Source organism: Aphelocoma coerulescens, chromosome 12 (assembly GCF_041296385.1).
Source record: "Aphelocoma coerulescens isolate FSJ_1873_10779 chromosome 12, UR_Acoe_1.0, whole genome shotgun sequence".
Classification (NCBI taxonomy): Eukaryota; Metazoa; Chordata; class Aves; order Passeriformes; family Corvidae; genus Aphelocoma; species Aphelocoma coerulescens.
The window spans coordinates 11484405-11503071 of record NC_091026.1 but is presented as its reverse complement, the minus strand read 5'-3'; the positions used below and the strand labels follow the sequence as shown (position 1 = coordinate 11503071).

Below are 18667 nucleotides of genomic sequence, written 5' to 3'. Positions count from 1 at the left end.
TTAGGCCTCCCACTGCTGACTTAGCATTTTTTTAAAGTACCTATAAATTGGGCCTTTTTTGCTTACGTTTGTTTGTTTTTAGGGAATTATGTAACTTAGTGACCACTTGTTGATGTCACTGGCACCTGAGGACAGCTGCAGGACTTGTAGAACTGCAATTGCTCAGCAAATCACAGGATTTCTGCACTGATTACCTGTCTGGGGTACAGATGCCTGGCCCTCTAGGAACAAGAGGGAGACTATTGTTCATTTTGCCTGTGGAACAGATAAGAAGCAGGTTCTTCAGACTCTTCCATCTATTTCCAAAGCAAAGGTGTGTTTAAAGACCCTGCACATATTTCCATGGGGTTGTGGAAATGCCTATTATTACTGCAAAGAGTCATCTGTTCAAGATTGCCTTGGACAGTGCAGTGGACTTAAAGGGGTACCTGTAACCTAAGAAACCTTTTATGATTTACAGCCACCTTTTCAAATGATTATGCACCCTCCAATTATTGTTCTTGCCACAGTATTTGCTAGTCTTTGTTTCATTTCACAGAGTCCCATCTCAAAGGGAACCCAAAGCAGGGCTTCCTTACCCATTGAAACAGGTGCCAGTGTGCTGGTCGCAGTCTCTGGCGCAGTCACAGGGGCGGCAGCCATTCTCTCCGAAGCCCCAGTAGCCCACGAGGCACCTGTCGCAGTTGGGACCCGCCACTCCTGGTTTGCAGTAGCAGAATCCCGTCCGGGGGTGGCATCTCCAGCTGCTGCTGAACGTGGCATTGACTGCACCCGTGGGCTGGCAGGCACAGGCTGTGGGGACACGGCAAAGCACAATTCAAATTCTGTGCTGTGGGCTCAGCTGGTTAAGTGACATTTTTGCAAGGCTGATAAACTTGTACCCTCTTCCTCATGCTCTGTAGTTTTAAGTCAGAACTAGTAAACGTTGCATTTCAGCCTACATTTACAATTTTTTTTTCTTTTTAATTTGTTAGACAAAGCAAAACAAGTACGACTGGGAGCATTTGTGCATGAAAGCCAGTTCTTCCCTGCTACACAAATTGTGACCATACAGGGTTTTGAAGTGATACCAGGAAGCCTCCTCTGTGCTTATTTTTAAAGGGGCTTGAAGGTGATTCACTTTAAAAGTGTTTTGCAGAAAGTTTCACTAGCAAGGACAAGGTAAAGAATTATAGCTATTGCCTACATTGCCTTTCCTGTAAACACAGAGATCACAAAGCTACTGTTTCCTCTGGGGTAGATGCAATTTGTACAGGTGGTTCAGATGACCTGAAATATATTTTCAATTTCTGCCTCCAAAGAGTGCACTAATTTCCTTCAGTTCCTTTCTAAAGTCCTAAACATCTCACCATGCAGTACTGTATGTGTGTAAAGAAGCTGATGAATTTTTCTATTACAAATACATGAGCAGATTTTTTACAAGGAAGGCAAACAGGATGGGAGAAGACCCTAAACTCATGTAGATGTATTTTACATGTAGCTGAAGGTGAGCAAATAGGAGGAAAAACCTCCAAATCTTTCGAATGCTGTTGCCAGTTTGACACCAGCCTGGCAACTCCAGGCAATTTGGCAGGAAAACAGATAGTTACAACTCCTGTGGGCAACTCTTCCTGTACAGACAATAAATTGTCATAATCCCACACCACTGGTACACTCCTGATATGACAGCATCAGGGAGGGATACACAGAGAGGTGCAAGCCAGCACAGTTGACTCCTCTCCATCAGAGCAGAATCTGGCTGAAATGGTCAAGCCTCATGCCAACAGCTCTACAGAAGTAAAGTACAAGCAGTAAACAAACCCCCTCATTTCTGATGTTCAGACAAGTTTGATCAAAATGAGAACTGAGCTGACCTCCAGGCCTTCATATTTCATCTCTTTTTTGTATCAAGAAAGCAGCATGCCCTGACTTTAACTTGTAACAGACTGAAAAGGTAATGCATTTCTACTTCATCCATCTGGAAGAGGGCAGAAATAAAAATCTTGTGGCTAAGGCCTGCTTTAACAGAGATTTTCAATTAAATGTTGGACACCCAAGGTGTTTAGATAGCTTGGATCAGAGGCTAGCCTTTTTGGATGCTTATTTGAACCAAACATGATCTCCAAAGCTTTTGAAGTTTGCCCATCATTGTTTCTGATCGAACTACTTTTCTTCATGAGCTCACAGATAAGAGACCAATTGAATACTCTGATCCAAGGGGAAAGGGGCAAATATATGACTTTAAAGTGTAGCAGGGACAGATTCACTTTCACCTGCAACCTCATATTTGAAACTCAGGAAAAGAAAATATCTTTTGAAAATAGTACAAGAAGAAGAGCGAGCAATTTTGTTTAAAGGGCATTTCTCTTATGATCTGCTTACCATATAGTTATTTTTTTTATCCCCATGCCCTGTGTTCTTTATGCCAGTAATTTTAATAATATTATTATACTGCTGTGGATGGATCTGGGCCCGTTCAGGGACACTAGCACAACAGCCTAGGGACAGAAAAGCCACGTGCTGTCATGGGCAATGTGCTCGGCACAATGGGCGGGCTGGCAGAGGGCAGCAGCCTCTCCTGTTTGCCACAAAGCAGCCTCAACTTCGGGAGCAAACCCAGGGCTGGTGCTGTCAGTTCTAGACAGCAGGTATAACACTGAAGTGCTCATTAGCCCTGACAGGTTCAAAGGCAAGGTCTGATTTCTTGCTGCTAAACTTGATTTCGCCACCCACCCCATTTTTGCAGGGCTGACTGTATCACCCTAAAAAAGAGGCTCTTAGTTTGTCAGTCACTGAAAAAAATGGATGTCACAGATTTGGGGATAAGGAGGGGGAATACCCTTCCTTTACTGCAGACAGGTCTGAGACACAAGGAGTAAGAGTTTGCCTGCATTGGGGTTTACCTGAATCCAGGTTTGTTTTCACTGTAATATTACTGTATGTAGGATCTACCTGTGGAGTTTTCGCTTAAAATGCCTTAGATTTCTGCAACTTCTGGGTCTCTCTTTATCCCCCTTATTTCCAGTTTTCAGGTTTCATCAGTTAAAGTCATTTAACAGATGGATAAATCACAAGACTACCTATCCCCAACTGAGACTGGAACCTGATTCAGGAAGATGAGAGCTTCTCCCACCCTATCCCTAAGGGAAAATATTACAGCACAGTGACTGACAGCACTGGTGAAAGCTGATGAGGAAGCAGAAAACAAAAGTGCCTTTTTTTTTTTTTTTTTTTTTTTTTTGAGGCTACAGTTCAATAAAAATAATGTTCCCAGATGGACTGTGGGACATATTCTCCAGTTAGAAACTTGGACAGCTTCTGGTGGATCAGAAAGCAAGCTGAATCAATACATGTACAACACTTTCAGATGAGTTATACAAGTGGCTTGCAAACGCTTTACTCAGTCTGTGTTTATTTAGCATTTCAGCTTGGGTGGGTACATTGTCTGGCTTCCAGAGTATTACGGCCAAAATCCCAGTTGTGCATCTAAGGTAACTGCGAAAATAAGAGCCCACATGTCACATGCTGAAGGGGCAGCTGTGGATGACTGGGTTTTTATCTGTTTAACAGTACCATGGATTTGCAAATAAACCTCACAATTAAAGAAACATAAAAGCAAGTTTCCAAAACCTCACCCTTTAACATTTTCCAATATTTGACAACCCTTTCCCAATGATTTTTGCTTCTTTTCTCTTGGCAAACCCTCATTTTCTCTCCATCCACCTCCCTGTCTAACAAAACAGCAGCCAATGTGACAATGGCCTTGTTTGTCAAAGGCGTCATCAATTATGTTAGGGACGGTGTGCAGACAGTCCTGGCTCAGAGCTGGGCGGTTTATTTGGGTTCTCCCCTTGACAGCAGTGTAGTGAAAAACAGCATTTTACTTTAGAGTTGGCTATGGGTCACAGAGTATCATGAAGCATCCTCTTGCCTTTTAGTCTCACTCCCATACTAAGTTTGTTTTGTCAGACACTACTGTAAAAGGGAGGAGACAAGAAATAATGAAAAATGAATAATTCATACTGCAATCTCCACTCAAGTCCATAATAAATCTGTCTGCCCTCAGCACAGCTGTCTCCCCCATGTAATTAGAGACAGATGTAAAATATAATACTCGTTGTAACAATATGGTCCCAACTTACAGGAAAATACCAAGTGCTCCAAGTCAATGGCCTTTGAGGTATATTGCCTTGAACTTTTGTCTAATAATACTGCATAAGAGATAGCTGTGAGCAGACTGGCTATTTGATAAAAAAACACAGGCAAAATGAAAACTCAAAGTCTTTTGAGTCTGAAATATATACATGTGCATCTTGGGAGTATATGATCAATCCAGTGTGATTTTTAAAGCATGTCAGGTGTGGGGATTGACTCTGCCAATGATGTTTCGTAAATGAAGGAAATAAGATAGACAGCTCTGTGTGTGGTCAGGGCTGATTAAGACAGACTTTGAACCAAGATGTGATGGGGCCTTTGTGATATTAGAATTAAAAGTTCACTCCCTCTGCTCAGAAGTAAAAGGATGAGAAGCAGAGCCTTTCAGACCATGTGTGTGTGCATGTGCATCTGGGCACATTTTAATTTTCTAGCCTCGTTCTTTGAGTAAAAAAGCTTGTTTTCCTGGAGACCCTTTTTAATGGGTCTACATGCCTGCATTATTTTTAAGCTAAGCAAAGGGTGAGTACAAAAGATGGTGCCATTTCAGAAGGATCCCTTAAGCCTTGGAATAAGCCACAGGAAAGAGCCAAGGATACAGCAGCTTTTCTAACCATTGGTTAGGAAACAATTAGGCTTTTGAGTCAAAGCTCCCATACAAGTCTATATCCAAACTACTTAATCCTGTGTTGTCACCCCCAATAACAGGCAGGTGTGTGCCTTGCTCTGGGACTCTTTTATGCCTTTTTTTCTTTTTAATATAGATCTAAGCAGTGTCAAAACAAGGCTCTGTCCATGACCCGGCTCTCATTCATCCCAGCTGGTAGGAACAGGAAAAGCAAAGGGATCAGAGGCAGGCTACCTCTGCAGACAAAAAGGAATAGCAGATTCACACTTACATATCAGATTTCAGCAGGTTTTTTGTTCCGAGGGAATGTCTTTGCAGTCTCGCATTGGAGGGTCAGCTAAGGGTGGTTTAGATAGTGCCAGGAGATCCAATTGTTATACAACTTTTTTTTTCAGAGCAGATTAAGAGAGAATGCTATTCATTATTATGACTAATGCTTAAAGACTGTTTCTGGGCCTGAGCAGTGTCCTGTTAGCTTTCTGGGAGCCTGAGGGGGATGTCACAGCTGAACCTAGACTTTGCTCTGGATGGCAGAGCACTCTTCAAGCGTGCTTTCTCAAAGGGATTAGCACAGCATTTCATTCAGCTTTTTCATCAGACTTCCTTTCCCAGCTCAGTATCTACTGTACACAAGGGTCAAGTTTTCATCTCCCATTGAAGGGTTTTTTTCCCCTCTGAGTTCAAAATGGGAAGATGGGCACTAGGTTGCTCTCACCAAAAACATCCATTCAGTCTGCTGTTTGCAGTTTATTACTGCTTTTCAACACTTTTCAACACTTGCTCAGTGGGTGGCTTTTTCATTTACTGTTGTTAGTCTGGCACTGTTTGCATGAATTTCTCAAAGTGAGATGATGCCTTGGAATTGGTACACTTAAATCCTAAAAAACATGCTAATCCAGAAGTGGCAGCTCTTCAATTTATAATCACCAGGCTGAGGTATGACAAAAATGTATCTGGTGGCCTAATTGTCTAACATACGAGCAATGCTCAAAATAGAAACTTTTTTTACTGAGTAACCCAGAGTTGGTTTTAGGATCACACAACCTGAACAACTTAGACCACACACCAGATGAGGTTTACTAGCAATGCAGGTTTTCAACCTAAAGGATAGAAGAGAGGGCCAATATCCTGCACATCCTGCAGGAGACTTTTCAGTTTACTGTCAGCTGATGATGGTCCTGGAGGAAAAAGCTACCCTCTCTCTCAAAGTGAGTCTGCTTTAACCAAAGCCTGTCTCCATTTGTGTTTCTGGTTTTGCTGTCGTCTCTGATTATAACCAAAGTAGTGAAGTGTTCCCTGAAAATTCTCTGCAGAGGTGCAGTGTAGCATGAAGTACACACTTACACACAGCCTGCAATCCACGTGGGGAAGTGTTTGGGGACCAGGCCTTCCATCATACAAAGCACTATCTATTAAGGCAATTTGTCAAATCTTTTTGAGGGAATTCTCTTCTTTTCCTTAAATAAAAGGGAAAAGGCACAGATTAATCACCTCCCTCCCAGTTTTCTCTGAGCTCTATAGTTATATCCAGAGTACCTTCTATTCCCAGAGAGGTACAAGTATCATGCACACAACTGCTATAAAAGCTAAGTGGGCTGCAATGCCTTTCCTTATATCTTGATATGGCAAGCATTCCTAATGCCTTTACACCCTTGGGAAAGGTCCCATTGACTTGAGTCACTCACAGATAGGGCTGTGCTTACCTTTACTGCTGAATCAAACCCATTAGATTCACCTCAGCTAAGAGAAACTCTAGTGCAGGTTAGTGATCCAGAGTACCTCTTAGGGAAATAGATATGCTTTAGAGGGCAATTCAGTCCATCTGTTTCAGGCATCTACCTTAGACTGCAATAAATAATTCCCCAGAGGTCCCACTGTTTCTCCACTGACAGAACAAGGAGCCTAGAAAATATATATAATTTTCAGTGACTAAAGCAGGATGGCAGCTCTCTAGGCCTGAGCATGCAACTCAGAGTGGAGACAATTGCATTTGGGGGCCTTCTGCTGGCAGCAGCACCTTCCCAGGTGAAAAGGACATTGTTATGCTTGACTGGCACAACAGGAATAAAGCTCTTTCAGCAAGGTAAATTTCTGAACAGTTTTTCTTTTGCTATGCAGAGTATTGGCAGGGGTTGCTGAGACACCTGTAACCAGACCAGACAAGAGAGGCAGAGGTAGAGTCAAGGTCTGATTTCATCTAGGCAAACTGTTCTAGGGTTTCCACACAGATAGGCTGTATTTTCAAACAATGTTTTTTCCTCTTTGCTGCTCTCTAGTGCTCCTTGACTTTTGCAGTTATCTAGTATTACACGATGCTGGTTACTGCACCATCTCCCTGCTGCTCAGTACAAGCATTCATACACAGATTCCTTCAGGTGCTATGAGACTGAAAGCTAATTTTCTGGCACAACAATTTGGGCTCATTACAATATTTCCCTGGAGCAAATCTGCTCCGAGTAGAAGCAGAACTAGGAAGGGGCCACCATAGAACACTACACGATACAGGGTGAGCCAGATAAGCTCACCCTCTGCCCTGTATGCTGATCCATGTTCTGTGATGAACATTGTGAAAATGAGAAGAAAAGGTGGTGTGGAAGCAGTCTGCTGTCACCAAGTTCCAGTGGGAAGAATGCAAAAGAACAGAAACATTGCACACATTGGGCACAGGAAGTTTAAGCAATATCACAGAACACGCAGTCCTAGGGAGAGGAGTAACCCGAGTGTTTAAGAGGAGCCATCCTGAAGAACTTTAAAAGGGTCAGAAAAGCTTCAAAAGCTCATGATGTCAGTGAGCAAGAGGTCGGATGACAGAGAATTAAGTTCTCTGTGCTGGCAACTAATATCTGACCTATGGGGAAGGAAAACTATCCAAAGGGAAAAATGAAATTAGGTATAGTGCTGGAAATAGCAACCTCTCAAATAGATGTGAGATAGAATCAGATGTGTGAAGCCTGGCAGGATACTCAAGAAATGTTTACTTTAAGTGAGAGAGATTTGGGCTGTTTGCCAGACTGGCTGGGTGCTGTTGTACATCCTCTGTGTGCAGCCATTAGTGCCTCTGTGCCCGAGACACACCCTTACACATTCTGCTGAAGGGTTAATGATGCAATTAATTTGGGCAGAGCACCCCATAACACAGCTGTAGAGTCTGGAGATAAGTCTGACTGAGTTCCAATGTATTTTTCCCCCAAGTGAATATGCACAGTCCCAGGCCTCCTGCATCTTCTGCATCCACTACATGTACTTATGTGCACAGATGTTGCACAATCGAATGGAATTTAACAATGGCTTGCACATAGGCTCACACAGTCTTGAGAGGTACAGAAGAAACCCCCAGGTAAATAAAATGTGCCTCAAGAGAAAAGGAACCATATTAATTTAAAACCAAACACAAGAAGAATGTACCTTTCTCCAGGAGGCAGTGCATTTGGAGAACTGAATCAGTTATCACAAAAATGTCTCATAACATGGGGACAAATAGACACAAAAAAATCAGGATGATCACCTTTGATCAAAACCCCTTGTAGGTTAGGAAAAGAATACAAGGAAAAGATAGTAATACTCATGAGTTACTTCTATAGGAGTCACTGATTCTATAGAAATTATTTTGTTCTTTTAATGATTCTTCCACCGTTCATTTTTCACCTCATGTAACACGGTCACTTACGTTTGCAGACCTCTGGAGAAGACATGGGTTTCCCTCTGTCTCGGTAAAAGCCTGGTTTGCACCTCTGGCACCGATGTCCCTCAGTGTTGTGCTTGCAGTTGTCACAGACTCCCCCACTGCGCTTCCCCGAGGCCAACCAAACGCTCAGATCGAAGTGGCAGCTCTCGGCGTGGTCGTGGCAGCGACACTCTGGTGAGGACAAGAGAATGTCCTTCAGGATTTTATAACTGACACAGTAGTCATGGCATCATTTTCCAAACCAATCTGGCAGTATTTTAAACCCTGCTAGAATTGGGAATGGGAGGGGATGTAGCTGCATGAAAACCAAATTTCTGGCTTGTAAATTCCACTCTCCAATAGCCTCAATGCAGAAAAACGACCTGCACACTGAAATTCTCCATCCATGACCAGAAATTTATCCCCAGGTTCTGTAATGGCACCATTACTGCAAATCACAGAAGTTGTGAGGGAGCTTTGCCTGCTGGCATGGTGAGTGCTCATCCTGAGAGCCTGGGTCAGTAAACTCCCTTCCACTTACTTCTGCATTCATTTGGTGCCCCTGTTTTCCCATCTCCTGGCTTCCAAGGCTGGTCATTGTACAGTGGAGCACATTTCTCACAGTGGTCCCCTGCCGTGTTGTGTCTGCACACACACTTCCCATGGACCTGTCAGGGAAAAGAGAGTACAGTCAAATAGCTACAGGACAGGTGGAATCTCCAGCAGCCTCATGACGAGGTGGGACTTCTGCACAATTCCCACACAGCTGCCTGGCTCTCTTAGGAAACCCACAGAGCCTGGAGCTAAAATGTGTAGCTCTCTCTTCTCACAGTTATTAATGATGTAGAATTTTTCCTGTATCTTACAAAATGCACATAGCAACAATTTAACTCTCAGTTGACTATTTAACTACTGCATCGATGAACAACCTCTAGACCCTAAATTGGGGAAGCTAACAGGTCTTATTTTGATTTACAAGTTCAGGGCAAGAGCATGCAAAGAGTATCAAATACACTCTGGGCTAGCAGAGCCAAGTCACAGGAGAGCACAGGCTGACAGAGGATGCTGGGCTCTGTCTTATTTGACATTAACACTGATCTGGAAGAGTGTAAATAAAGGGAAGGGAAATTACCATGAATTACTAAGTTATAAATTGTTAGACGAATGAGCAAATAGTCCTAGAAATCCTAGCACAGTTAAAAATGTAGCAAAAATACTAAAAATGGAAAAATACCAACCAGTACTCCCACAGAAAAGTAACCCAAACCCACACATTCTATGAGGAAAGCACTGATGTTTTAACTTAGGTACAATACGTACCAGCCTGCCAACTTACATATGAATAAATATAAATTAGATTAGTAGAAAAGGCCCAGTAAAATTTTGGGCTATGGAAGTAAGAGCACTGTAACTCCACGTGGACAGAAAATTGTACCTGCAATGCTGTGTTCAGTTTTGAACATCTTACTACCAGATAAATGAAGAGTTAGAAGGTGTTCAACAAAAATGAGCAAAAGCTGGCTGAAGAATGGGGCTTAAGTATATAAACCCATCTAAGCTAGAAAACAATACATAATATTTGATGGGCAAACAAAGTGCAAAAAGTCTTGACTAAGACTGGCTGAATAATTCTCTCTGTGACTATTTGTGTGAAAAATTATGTGAAGAAAGAACTTGCTTCCTTTGTACTTACCTGCCTTCATTGGAACACAATAGTGATTTTTAGTCATGGAAATACTCAAATACATATCAGATTTGGAAGAAGGTATTCACACCAGAAACCAGAACTTGGAAACAGAGCTAGTCCAGCCTTCAAAGAGAAAGTTACTGTTTGAAACTATGTCTGCTCTCAAGTCATTTTACACACCAGGAATAAAGCAGACAGTTCCACAATAAACTGTGATTTGGGGCACAAGATTCTGTAATATCAAGCCACACCTAAGAAGGGCCTTACAGGACGGTTTTTATGTTGTTGCTTGTTTTTATTTGGGTTTCTTTTTAGTAAAGAAATAGTATTCCAATATCTGTTTGCAAAGCCTCAGAGAAAGGATTTCACAGACAAATTTTTTTGAGAAAATATCAAGTATAGGGTGTGAGAGAAAGGGAAGGGTAGTACCATAAGTCATGTTCTACATTTATCACAAGAGCAGCTGCTATTATGCCAAGAGACACTTGTCTAGAGCAGGAAATGCACAGAAATCAGGGATTAGACCCCTGTCCCTCCGTGGCCTGCTGAGGATCCTGAGCTCGACACAGCTCTGCCCACTGCACACGAACACAAGAACCAAGACTGAAATTTCATTTTGACTGGGGTGTGAATTACCTTTAATCCTTTAATCTCACCATGAACATGAGTTATGTTTTTCCATGGCCTTTCCTGAAAGGCTCTCCCTGCAGTCCCCTCTTTTCCCCATCTGACAAGAGCAGGTTGCTCGGGATCAGGAGAGACGCGTCCAAAAGAGCGGTAGTGTGGACGTGCTCCCCTGCCCCCAAACTCATGTGCCTGCAGCAATTTGCTCTCTGCTGCCCTGGTTTCTAATCCTCCTCGAGCAGAAATGTGATGTAGCAAGCAGAGGGATCGGCTGCAGCTGATGCCATCGCCCCTCCATGGCCAGCTGGCAGGGTCGCTGGCTCCTCACGGCACACTGAGCACAGAGCTCGGGGTGTGCGTGTCTGTCAGAGCCCACGCCAGCACCCCGGGGACACGGCGCGGTGCACCTGCGTGGGGCCTCTCGGACCCTGCACAAGGAACCCACCCACCTTCAAGGCACTAAATGGGATGAGAAACTCAGAGACAAAGGCGGAAATACTAATACAACAGCATTGTGCTTTTCCCTGTTTGGGTGCGACATTTCGGGCTTTAAGTTCTCCCCTGTGGTCATAGGGGCTGCTCTTCAGAAGCCAGAGAACAGAGAAAAGGTAAAATGAACCTGACCCAGAACTATAGATTTGAACATCTCCAGACTCCACCTGAACTTTGAAGCTCATTCTAAAATAGAGCAGAACAAAATCCTGGATCTCTTCACTTCTTAGGAAATACTTCTTGAAATGTATTTCTATGCAAAATCTGTAAGTTAGCCCATTTGATTTTTTAGAAATATATACAAAAGCTGTGTATTCGCTATATTAAAAAAATTAAATGAAAAATGCTGAGACTGTGCAGTTGGGAAATGGCAGAATTAAACCATGCAATCTTGTTTTAGCCTTGAATGACATGATCAAATATTCATTATTCCACAGGACCCTGCGCTTACAGTGCGCAGCACAGATGGTGTGAACACTTATGAACAATTATTCAGAAAAATAAACAGGAAAATTCAGTGAGAGAGGAAAGGAAAGGTCGAGTTATTATTTGGAAAGTAGATGTGTTAGTTTGCTCATTGCCCACTGGTTCGTTGTGAACTGTAGCTTGTGGCATGTTGTGAGCAGGACAGAGAAGAAGTTTCCTACCTGTGATCCCTGCTATGGAACAGCTACCGAATACATGTGGAAGGATGACTGGCTTAGACAAAAGGGATGAAGAGCCAGGCAGACAGTCAGCAGGAGAGCCATCGAGCAGGCACAGGGAAACAGAAGCTGGCATGGAACTTCTTTTAGAAAGTGTTAGATTTGGGTACTAACCTTTTTTGTATAGGTTTAAGAACAAGGCAAAGAGAATTGATTGGTATTGGTACAGAGGTAAAGGAAAATGAAAGAGAAAGTAGTCTGCCATGGGTTGTCTGTGCATGGGAATCAAGGAATAGTTTTTTCCATGGAGAGTAATCTCATGTAGCATTCATAGGTGAAACAGCTGCAGAAGAGAGTGCAACATGAGGTGACAATGAATTACATAAAGGATTTGGACAGGAGAAGAGAGCAGAGATTAACAGCTCACACCAAACATGCAAGGAAAGTGATTAATGGATGTAAGTAGCCATCACAGAAAGACTGGTTAATGCAGGAAAAGCTGAGCTGTGCAAGAGACCTGTTATGTTTAAGTGTGGGCTGAAATAAGGGTAGGTGATGTGGCTGTGAGTAAGGAGACAATTTGTTCTGTTAGAGAGGAAGAGATAGGAGAGGCAGCCAGAGACTAAAATCCAGGAAGGAACAAGAATGAAATACAGGAAACTGTGAGATAAAATAGGAAATGGGATATCTGCTTAGGGACAGGAGAATGTGAGAGTCACATTCAACACCAACACAAGGAGAGCAGGTGTGTCCCTGAGTTGTTATTCACTGCTGCAACAAGTGTGCATTTCCCTCACCAAAGTGTGACCAAAAAACTAGAAAATTGCAATCTCTACCAAATGCAAGATCTCAGGATGGACTGGATCTCACTGGAAGACAAATATCATGCCAAGGAAGATAAGATAATCAGACAAGTACAGATCCAGGGGAACTATGCTGACACTTTTCTATGCCCTAGAAAGCAGGGCCAGATTTACATGGAGATAATGATGATTAGTAAGTAGAGGATTGGCAGGAAGCAACAAGGACCAGTTGCTCTTTAAGGCCCAAAGAGCTGCAAGTTGAGGTTTTCAACAGCAAAGGCTGTGCCCTTACCGAGGGGGGAATCATCCCAAGCACTGTAGGCAGAGCAGGGAGCTGGCACCGCTGTCCACTGACAGCCCAGGAACAAAAAGGAAAGGGACTGGGATAATTCAGGAGCAGCAAGAGACAGGCCAAGAAAGACACAACATGGATACAAAGTCCATTCAGAGGGCAGGATGAGAGACAAGCTACAGCACATGCCAGGGGAGGGTACAAAGGGGTTACCATGAAAGAAGGCACAGACCTAGAGCAGAGCCCCAGCATCCCCTCGAGAGGCAGGGCTAAAAGCAGCGATGTAAACAGGCACACCCAAAGCACAGCTCAAACACACAGTGAGAGAGAACCCAGGGCTGAGCTTAAATAGAATCCCCAAGCCAATGGACAGAGAGCATGGGTAAGAGTCCCAGGTGGGGCTGGTCAGGGCTGTTAAAGTTCTATTAGTGCCCTCAGGCCACTAATAATAATACTTTGGTTGCCACTGGATTAATGTCATTGGAATCTTTAGGATATCTGACTACAAGGAGGGACCAGAGGTAAAAAATATTTCAGCTTTCTGCATTTGGAGCTGGCAATCCAGGTGGAGGAAGTTTGAAATCAAGGTGTGAGCAACAGAGGCAAGATCCATGCCACCGGTTAGGAAACCAGCCAGTTTTTAGCTAAAGCCTGAGTCGTTTATGACACTGATTTACATGAATGTATATAAATGTATTGGTGCAGCAGCTGAAAAATTGAGATCCAGGGGATTTCTGTCTCACTATATTTCACTTTATCCTTTGTTCCATAGGTAACACTGCATCACTTGACATATCCTGATCCTTAGATACAAAAATGTTTAGGCCTGTATGGACTTCTACATTGTGCTTATTTCTGCAATATTTGAGTACTTTGGATACATTATGAAATTTATTTTTATGATACCTCCCTTCATCTGCTTTTCCTCGTTACTCTGATAACTGTATTGTCTCTGAGGCTCTTTCCCATTCATTGTATTGAGAGTTCAGTTGCTCTGACAAATTTTTTTGAAACTGGATGGTGTCTTCCAAAGTTATTGGGGGAATGGATCTGAGAAAAAAGATGCAGGCAGGCAGATTGTATGATTGTGTAAACCTTCCTATTTCATAATACGAGTCTGAAGTCTCATGTGCATCACCTGGGACAGTTTGTGTTCTTGCAGTCTTGCTCTCCAGGTGCATTCAGTTGGGGTTGCTCCTGTCACTAATGCAGGCTGTCAGCTTTGAAAAATGAAAACTGTTGCTTTAAATGCTGATATTCTAGCTTCATCATGCTTCAAGGTTTCTAATCAATTTTGCAAAGGGTAGAGGTTTATAAACTGATATACCTGAATTTAGAGGATATTATTAGTCCAGGAAAGGAACACAAACGTTTTGCTGTACTCAATCACCATCATACTGGCTTCAATGGCCATGTGAAAGCAAGTTCTACTTTTGTATTTTGGTATAGCAGCTGTGTTCTTGGACTGTGGCTTCATGATGTAAACTTTTTTGGGGTAATCTCAATTTGAGACATTTCCTCACTACTTCTTTCTATGCTATCACCTACATCATGCCCTGAGTCGTGTATAAATTGGGCTGTAAAACCAAACCATGTTTGGAAAAAAGCTAAACCAAGGGTTTTTTTCCCTTGGCACTAGTATTTTTAATCTGGATTAATTCCCTCATCTGTCTCACAGTACAGTCATGCTGTTACAAGTCTGGTGTTGCTGCCAAAGGCTTTGATTTATACATCAACCCCCTGAGCAGCTTTGAATCAGGACATAGAGGAGGTTACAGCTTTGTGGATTTTAATGTCAGGATGATCAGTCCCAATCATTTAGCTTGACCTGCTATACTAAGCCATGAGTTTCATCCAGTAGTTCTTCCACAGAGCTCTGTAACTTCTGGTGGATTTATAGCGCATAGGGTAGAACTATATCCTGTTTTCATGCAACAGTTCCAAGAAATTACGATACTTAGTCACCTTTGACTGCACAAAGCTGCTTCACCTGAATTCTGATCCACAGTTGAGTGAGTGAAAGTTTTCCACCTCTTTGTCCTGTAGTTTTAAAATTTTTCTGAACTCTGTTCAGCTTTGTATAAATACCTGAAGCCTATCACTTTCTCTCTGCCCACTTAGTTTCTTTACCTATTGTCCTTTCAGTAAATGCTGTGGTTGTTGCTCTTTCTCCTGGGCTACTCTCAGTCTGTTTGGGGGCTTTTTTCCTAATGTATGAAGGTTAAATTTGGAAGCCTTCCAGGTCAGAGCAACTGCTGCTGTTTTGGAAAAAGTGTTTGCCTTTGGACTCTGTATTCATGCTGTAATATCATCAGAGAAATTTGGGATACAGCAGTTTTCAATGACATCAGAGGCTATCCCTTACCTGCTTGTAGTAAAGTGACTCTTCCTGGGTCATTTTGCTTGGGTAAATGAAACAGTGTCTGCTATTCTGCTTTGTTTCTCTTACAGTTCAAATGGGCTCTGTGGTCTCTCCAATGAAAAGACATATCCATGCAGATTTATAAGAAATCCTTCAATATCAAGTCCTAAGGAGAGCACATACAAGAGGCCAAACTAAAAAAATTTCCATCAACTTTTCAAAGTAGCAGAGAGAATCAGTGATGTGGGAGGAAGTCCCAGATTATAGTGCCTGCTGTGGGCAGATGGACAGCTCAAATTCCTGCTCTAATCAGGAATGAGAAAAGCCATTATTTTCCTCTGTCACTTGCTGTTTTGTGGGAAAAGGTCTAACACATGGATATGTCTGAAAACTAGTACACATATGGGTGTTTTCTGAGGGAACTGAGTTTCTGGCTCATACTTGGTGATTTTGGCAAATTACGTCTGCAGGAACTTGAAGGATAAGTAGAGCTGTAGACACCTGTGGCAGAGCCACCTGAGCCCATACAGGTTTTGATCTCCATAGCAGTGAGTGAGTGAATGAGCTGCTACTGGTTCCAAATTCACTGAATTGGTAATGGTGGAGAAAAGTCAGTGATAGTGTTTAGCTGAATATTCAGACTGGCATCCCTAAGAACTTCTTCAACAGGAACAGGATAAACAGACAGGAAGGGATACAAAATTCATGTTTCATGTGAGGGGATATCACTTAGCCTGTGACAGTTTCAAGACACAACTCCAGCCTCTGCCTGAATTCACCTCCCTCAGGCTTTACACTCACCTGGCTGTCCCTCAGTCCATATTTCATTCTGCTTTCTTATTGTTTTCTTTCTGAATTCTACCTTGATTATTACTAATTTTGGGGGCAAGCTTATTTTTGCCTGAGGTGCCAGTAACTCCATTATCAATCTGTAACAAATTGCACACGATAAACAGCTGTCAGGCTGAAATGCAGCATCTGAATTACAGCAGGTCACCAGCTCTTGGTGAGTGTCTTAAGAATGGAGGAAGCAGAAAGGGGAATGAGACTCAGTATTTTAAGAAGTGAATGCCTGAATCACAGCATAATGAGTAAATACCACTGTTCAAATCTCCTGAAAGTGAATGGCCTGTCTTGCATCTCTGAGTTCTGGGCACAGCTGGAATCAGATAATGTGAAAACTTATCTGGGGATTATGAATAGAACTGCACAAGGTATCTGAAGAGGAGGTAGATAATATTTTCAAGGGTTACCATAGCCTGGTCACCTAGAAAATTGATGTGAAAAAGCAGGTTTTACCTTATGTAACCTTCATTATGCCAAACAAGGAATCCTACTTAGAACCAGATCCTGCTCCCTTTGAAGTAAGTGGAAAACTTTCCATTTGCTTCATTGTGGAGGATCAGGCCCACAGGGAGTCTAGTTTGTCTCTGTAAACAGGATAAAGAAGCAAAAGAAACATCCGAGGCCACTTGTAAGAATTTCCTGGCAGTGTAGGTACCAATAATTAACAAGTAAAAATAAAAACCCTAATGCTTTATACAAAAACATTTTAATCCACATTTGCTTTCCTCTTTCCATACTTACTTCTCACGGGCTAGAAAGAGCATTGTGAAATGTTTGGCAAACAAGGAGGACTTTGGTCTAGATTCTGTGTTCTGTCCATATGCACTTTCTGCTTTGTAAACTTTGTTCTGGAAGCGCCTCTGGACTCAGCTAAAATGGGTCATCCAAGCAGATCCTAAACCTGACAGCTCTGTGGAGACACACATAACTTTGTACATCCTGCAGTGTCAATACCTTGGACAGGATTATGTTCTGTTGCATCCAACCATAGAACAAGACTAGATGCATTCAGCTGGCCAGGTCCTGGCAGTTATAATAGCATCTTAATGCCCCCCATTTAAAAACTAAAAAGCTTCTCTAGTTTCTCTGGCAAAATACTATCTCAATAATTTCCTTTATTGACCGAGGAAGTATTTGTAAGAGTTTGAAAAATGCAGGCTGTTATATTCAGAAAGGAGAATATTGCCCTTAGCTACCTTAAGAAGCTATTGAAGCTGGGTGAGGAATGACATCTGTGTCTCCTTTTTTTTTGGTCTGAGGAAGCCAAGAAAACATCACTGTCAATAGCAACAAACCCCACATTCAAGATATGTTTGTCCTGAAGTTTCTTGCCTATTTACAGCTCCCATCCTCATTTCTCAAAGTTTTCCTCCTATCCAACATGATATTCTCAGTAGTTCCTACAGGAAATGTCATCTAGATAAGTTGTGTTGAAGTGGGTGCATGGCTTGTTTAAAAAAAAAAAAAAGGCCCACAGAAAGAGTTATTATTACTGTTTTGCTGCCAAAATAAGAAGTCAGATAATTTTTTCACTGGATCCCATGAGCCTATTTTGAATCTCGCTGTATTTTCACAAACTTATGACTAGAAATATGCATGAAACAACGTAGGATTTCAAGCTATGAGGAATGATGCACCATTTGGACATTTGGTTTACAATCTGCAGTTTTCTTGTATCCATTTGTTGCTATGACACTGTGGCATCTGTGACATTTCTTCTCCCATAGCTGCATTTCTTATTGGCAGCCTCAGTGGAGAAGCCAGAAGCTGAAGTGACAGATCCACAGATAAACTCATCATTGATAGATCATCTAATACCCATAGATCATCCAGTCCCTCCAAAATAGTGCTGAAAAGTATTGGTTCAAAAGCATCAAGAAATTTGCTTTAATTTTCTCCATTACTTAGCCTCCATGCAGTATCAGTTTAGCAGTTTTAGGAGTATTAAAATGGAAGAGATTTCTGTCAGAGTAAGAAGAGCAGACTTACAACTTAATAATGCATTTTCTAAGACCCAAGTGCAGAATGGTCTCAGATTTTGGGCCTATCCCATGTCAAACAATTACAGTTGTTTTCTACATGAAATTGGTTTTGTTTTTGTTAGCTACAGAAGATAAACACATCATAGGAGGACTATGATCAATTAAGAGGCTGAAACTCATATTACTTAAGACTTTCCGTGGAGGTCTTTATTTTTTGCAGCATTTTATTTAATTACCTAACAGCAGCCCAGGAAACATAAAGCTGCTCTGCCTTCAATCTGTGACATCATCCACACCACTCACAATTAAAACTCTGTGTCTTGTTCTGCCTATGTGTACCTTTAGATGTGGCCTGTGGATTGAATCAGATTATTTCTGGATGTGCCTTGTTTGTAACATCTTTTCCACACCCTGTTTTGTGTGGGTCACCATTACCATGTGACTGAAAGCAGAGCACCTTTCCTCTGCCAAGAAATTGCAAAATGGCAAAGATTTTTTTGCAGTGTAGT

General features: G+C 42.2%; 1 protein-coding gene across 4 annotated transcripts in view; it reads right to left on the bottom strand.

The window, feature by feature from the left end:
* Nucleotides 1–18667, bottom strand: part of LOC138117494 (netrin-4-like) — a 47923-nt gene that overhangs the window by 6635 nt on the left and 22621 nt on the right. For all 4 annotated transcript variants that reach the window (XR_011154677.1, XR_011154676.1, XM_069027860.1 and 1 more), the window contains 3 exons: nt 8968–9094; nt 8430–8618; nt 579–792 (listed from right to left, as the gene is read on the bottom strand). Coding sequence is in view for 2 of the 4 variants with exons in the window: in XM_069027860.1 (XP_068883961.1) it covers nt 579–792; nt 8430–8618; nt 8968–9094 (530 nt within the window). In the remaining 2 variants the exon portion in view is untranslated. The remainder of the gene's footprint in view (nt 1–578; nt 793–8429; nt 8619–8967; nt 9095–18667) is intronic.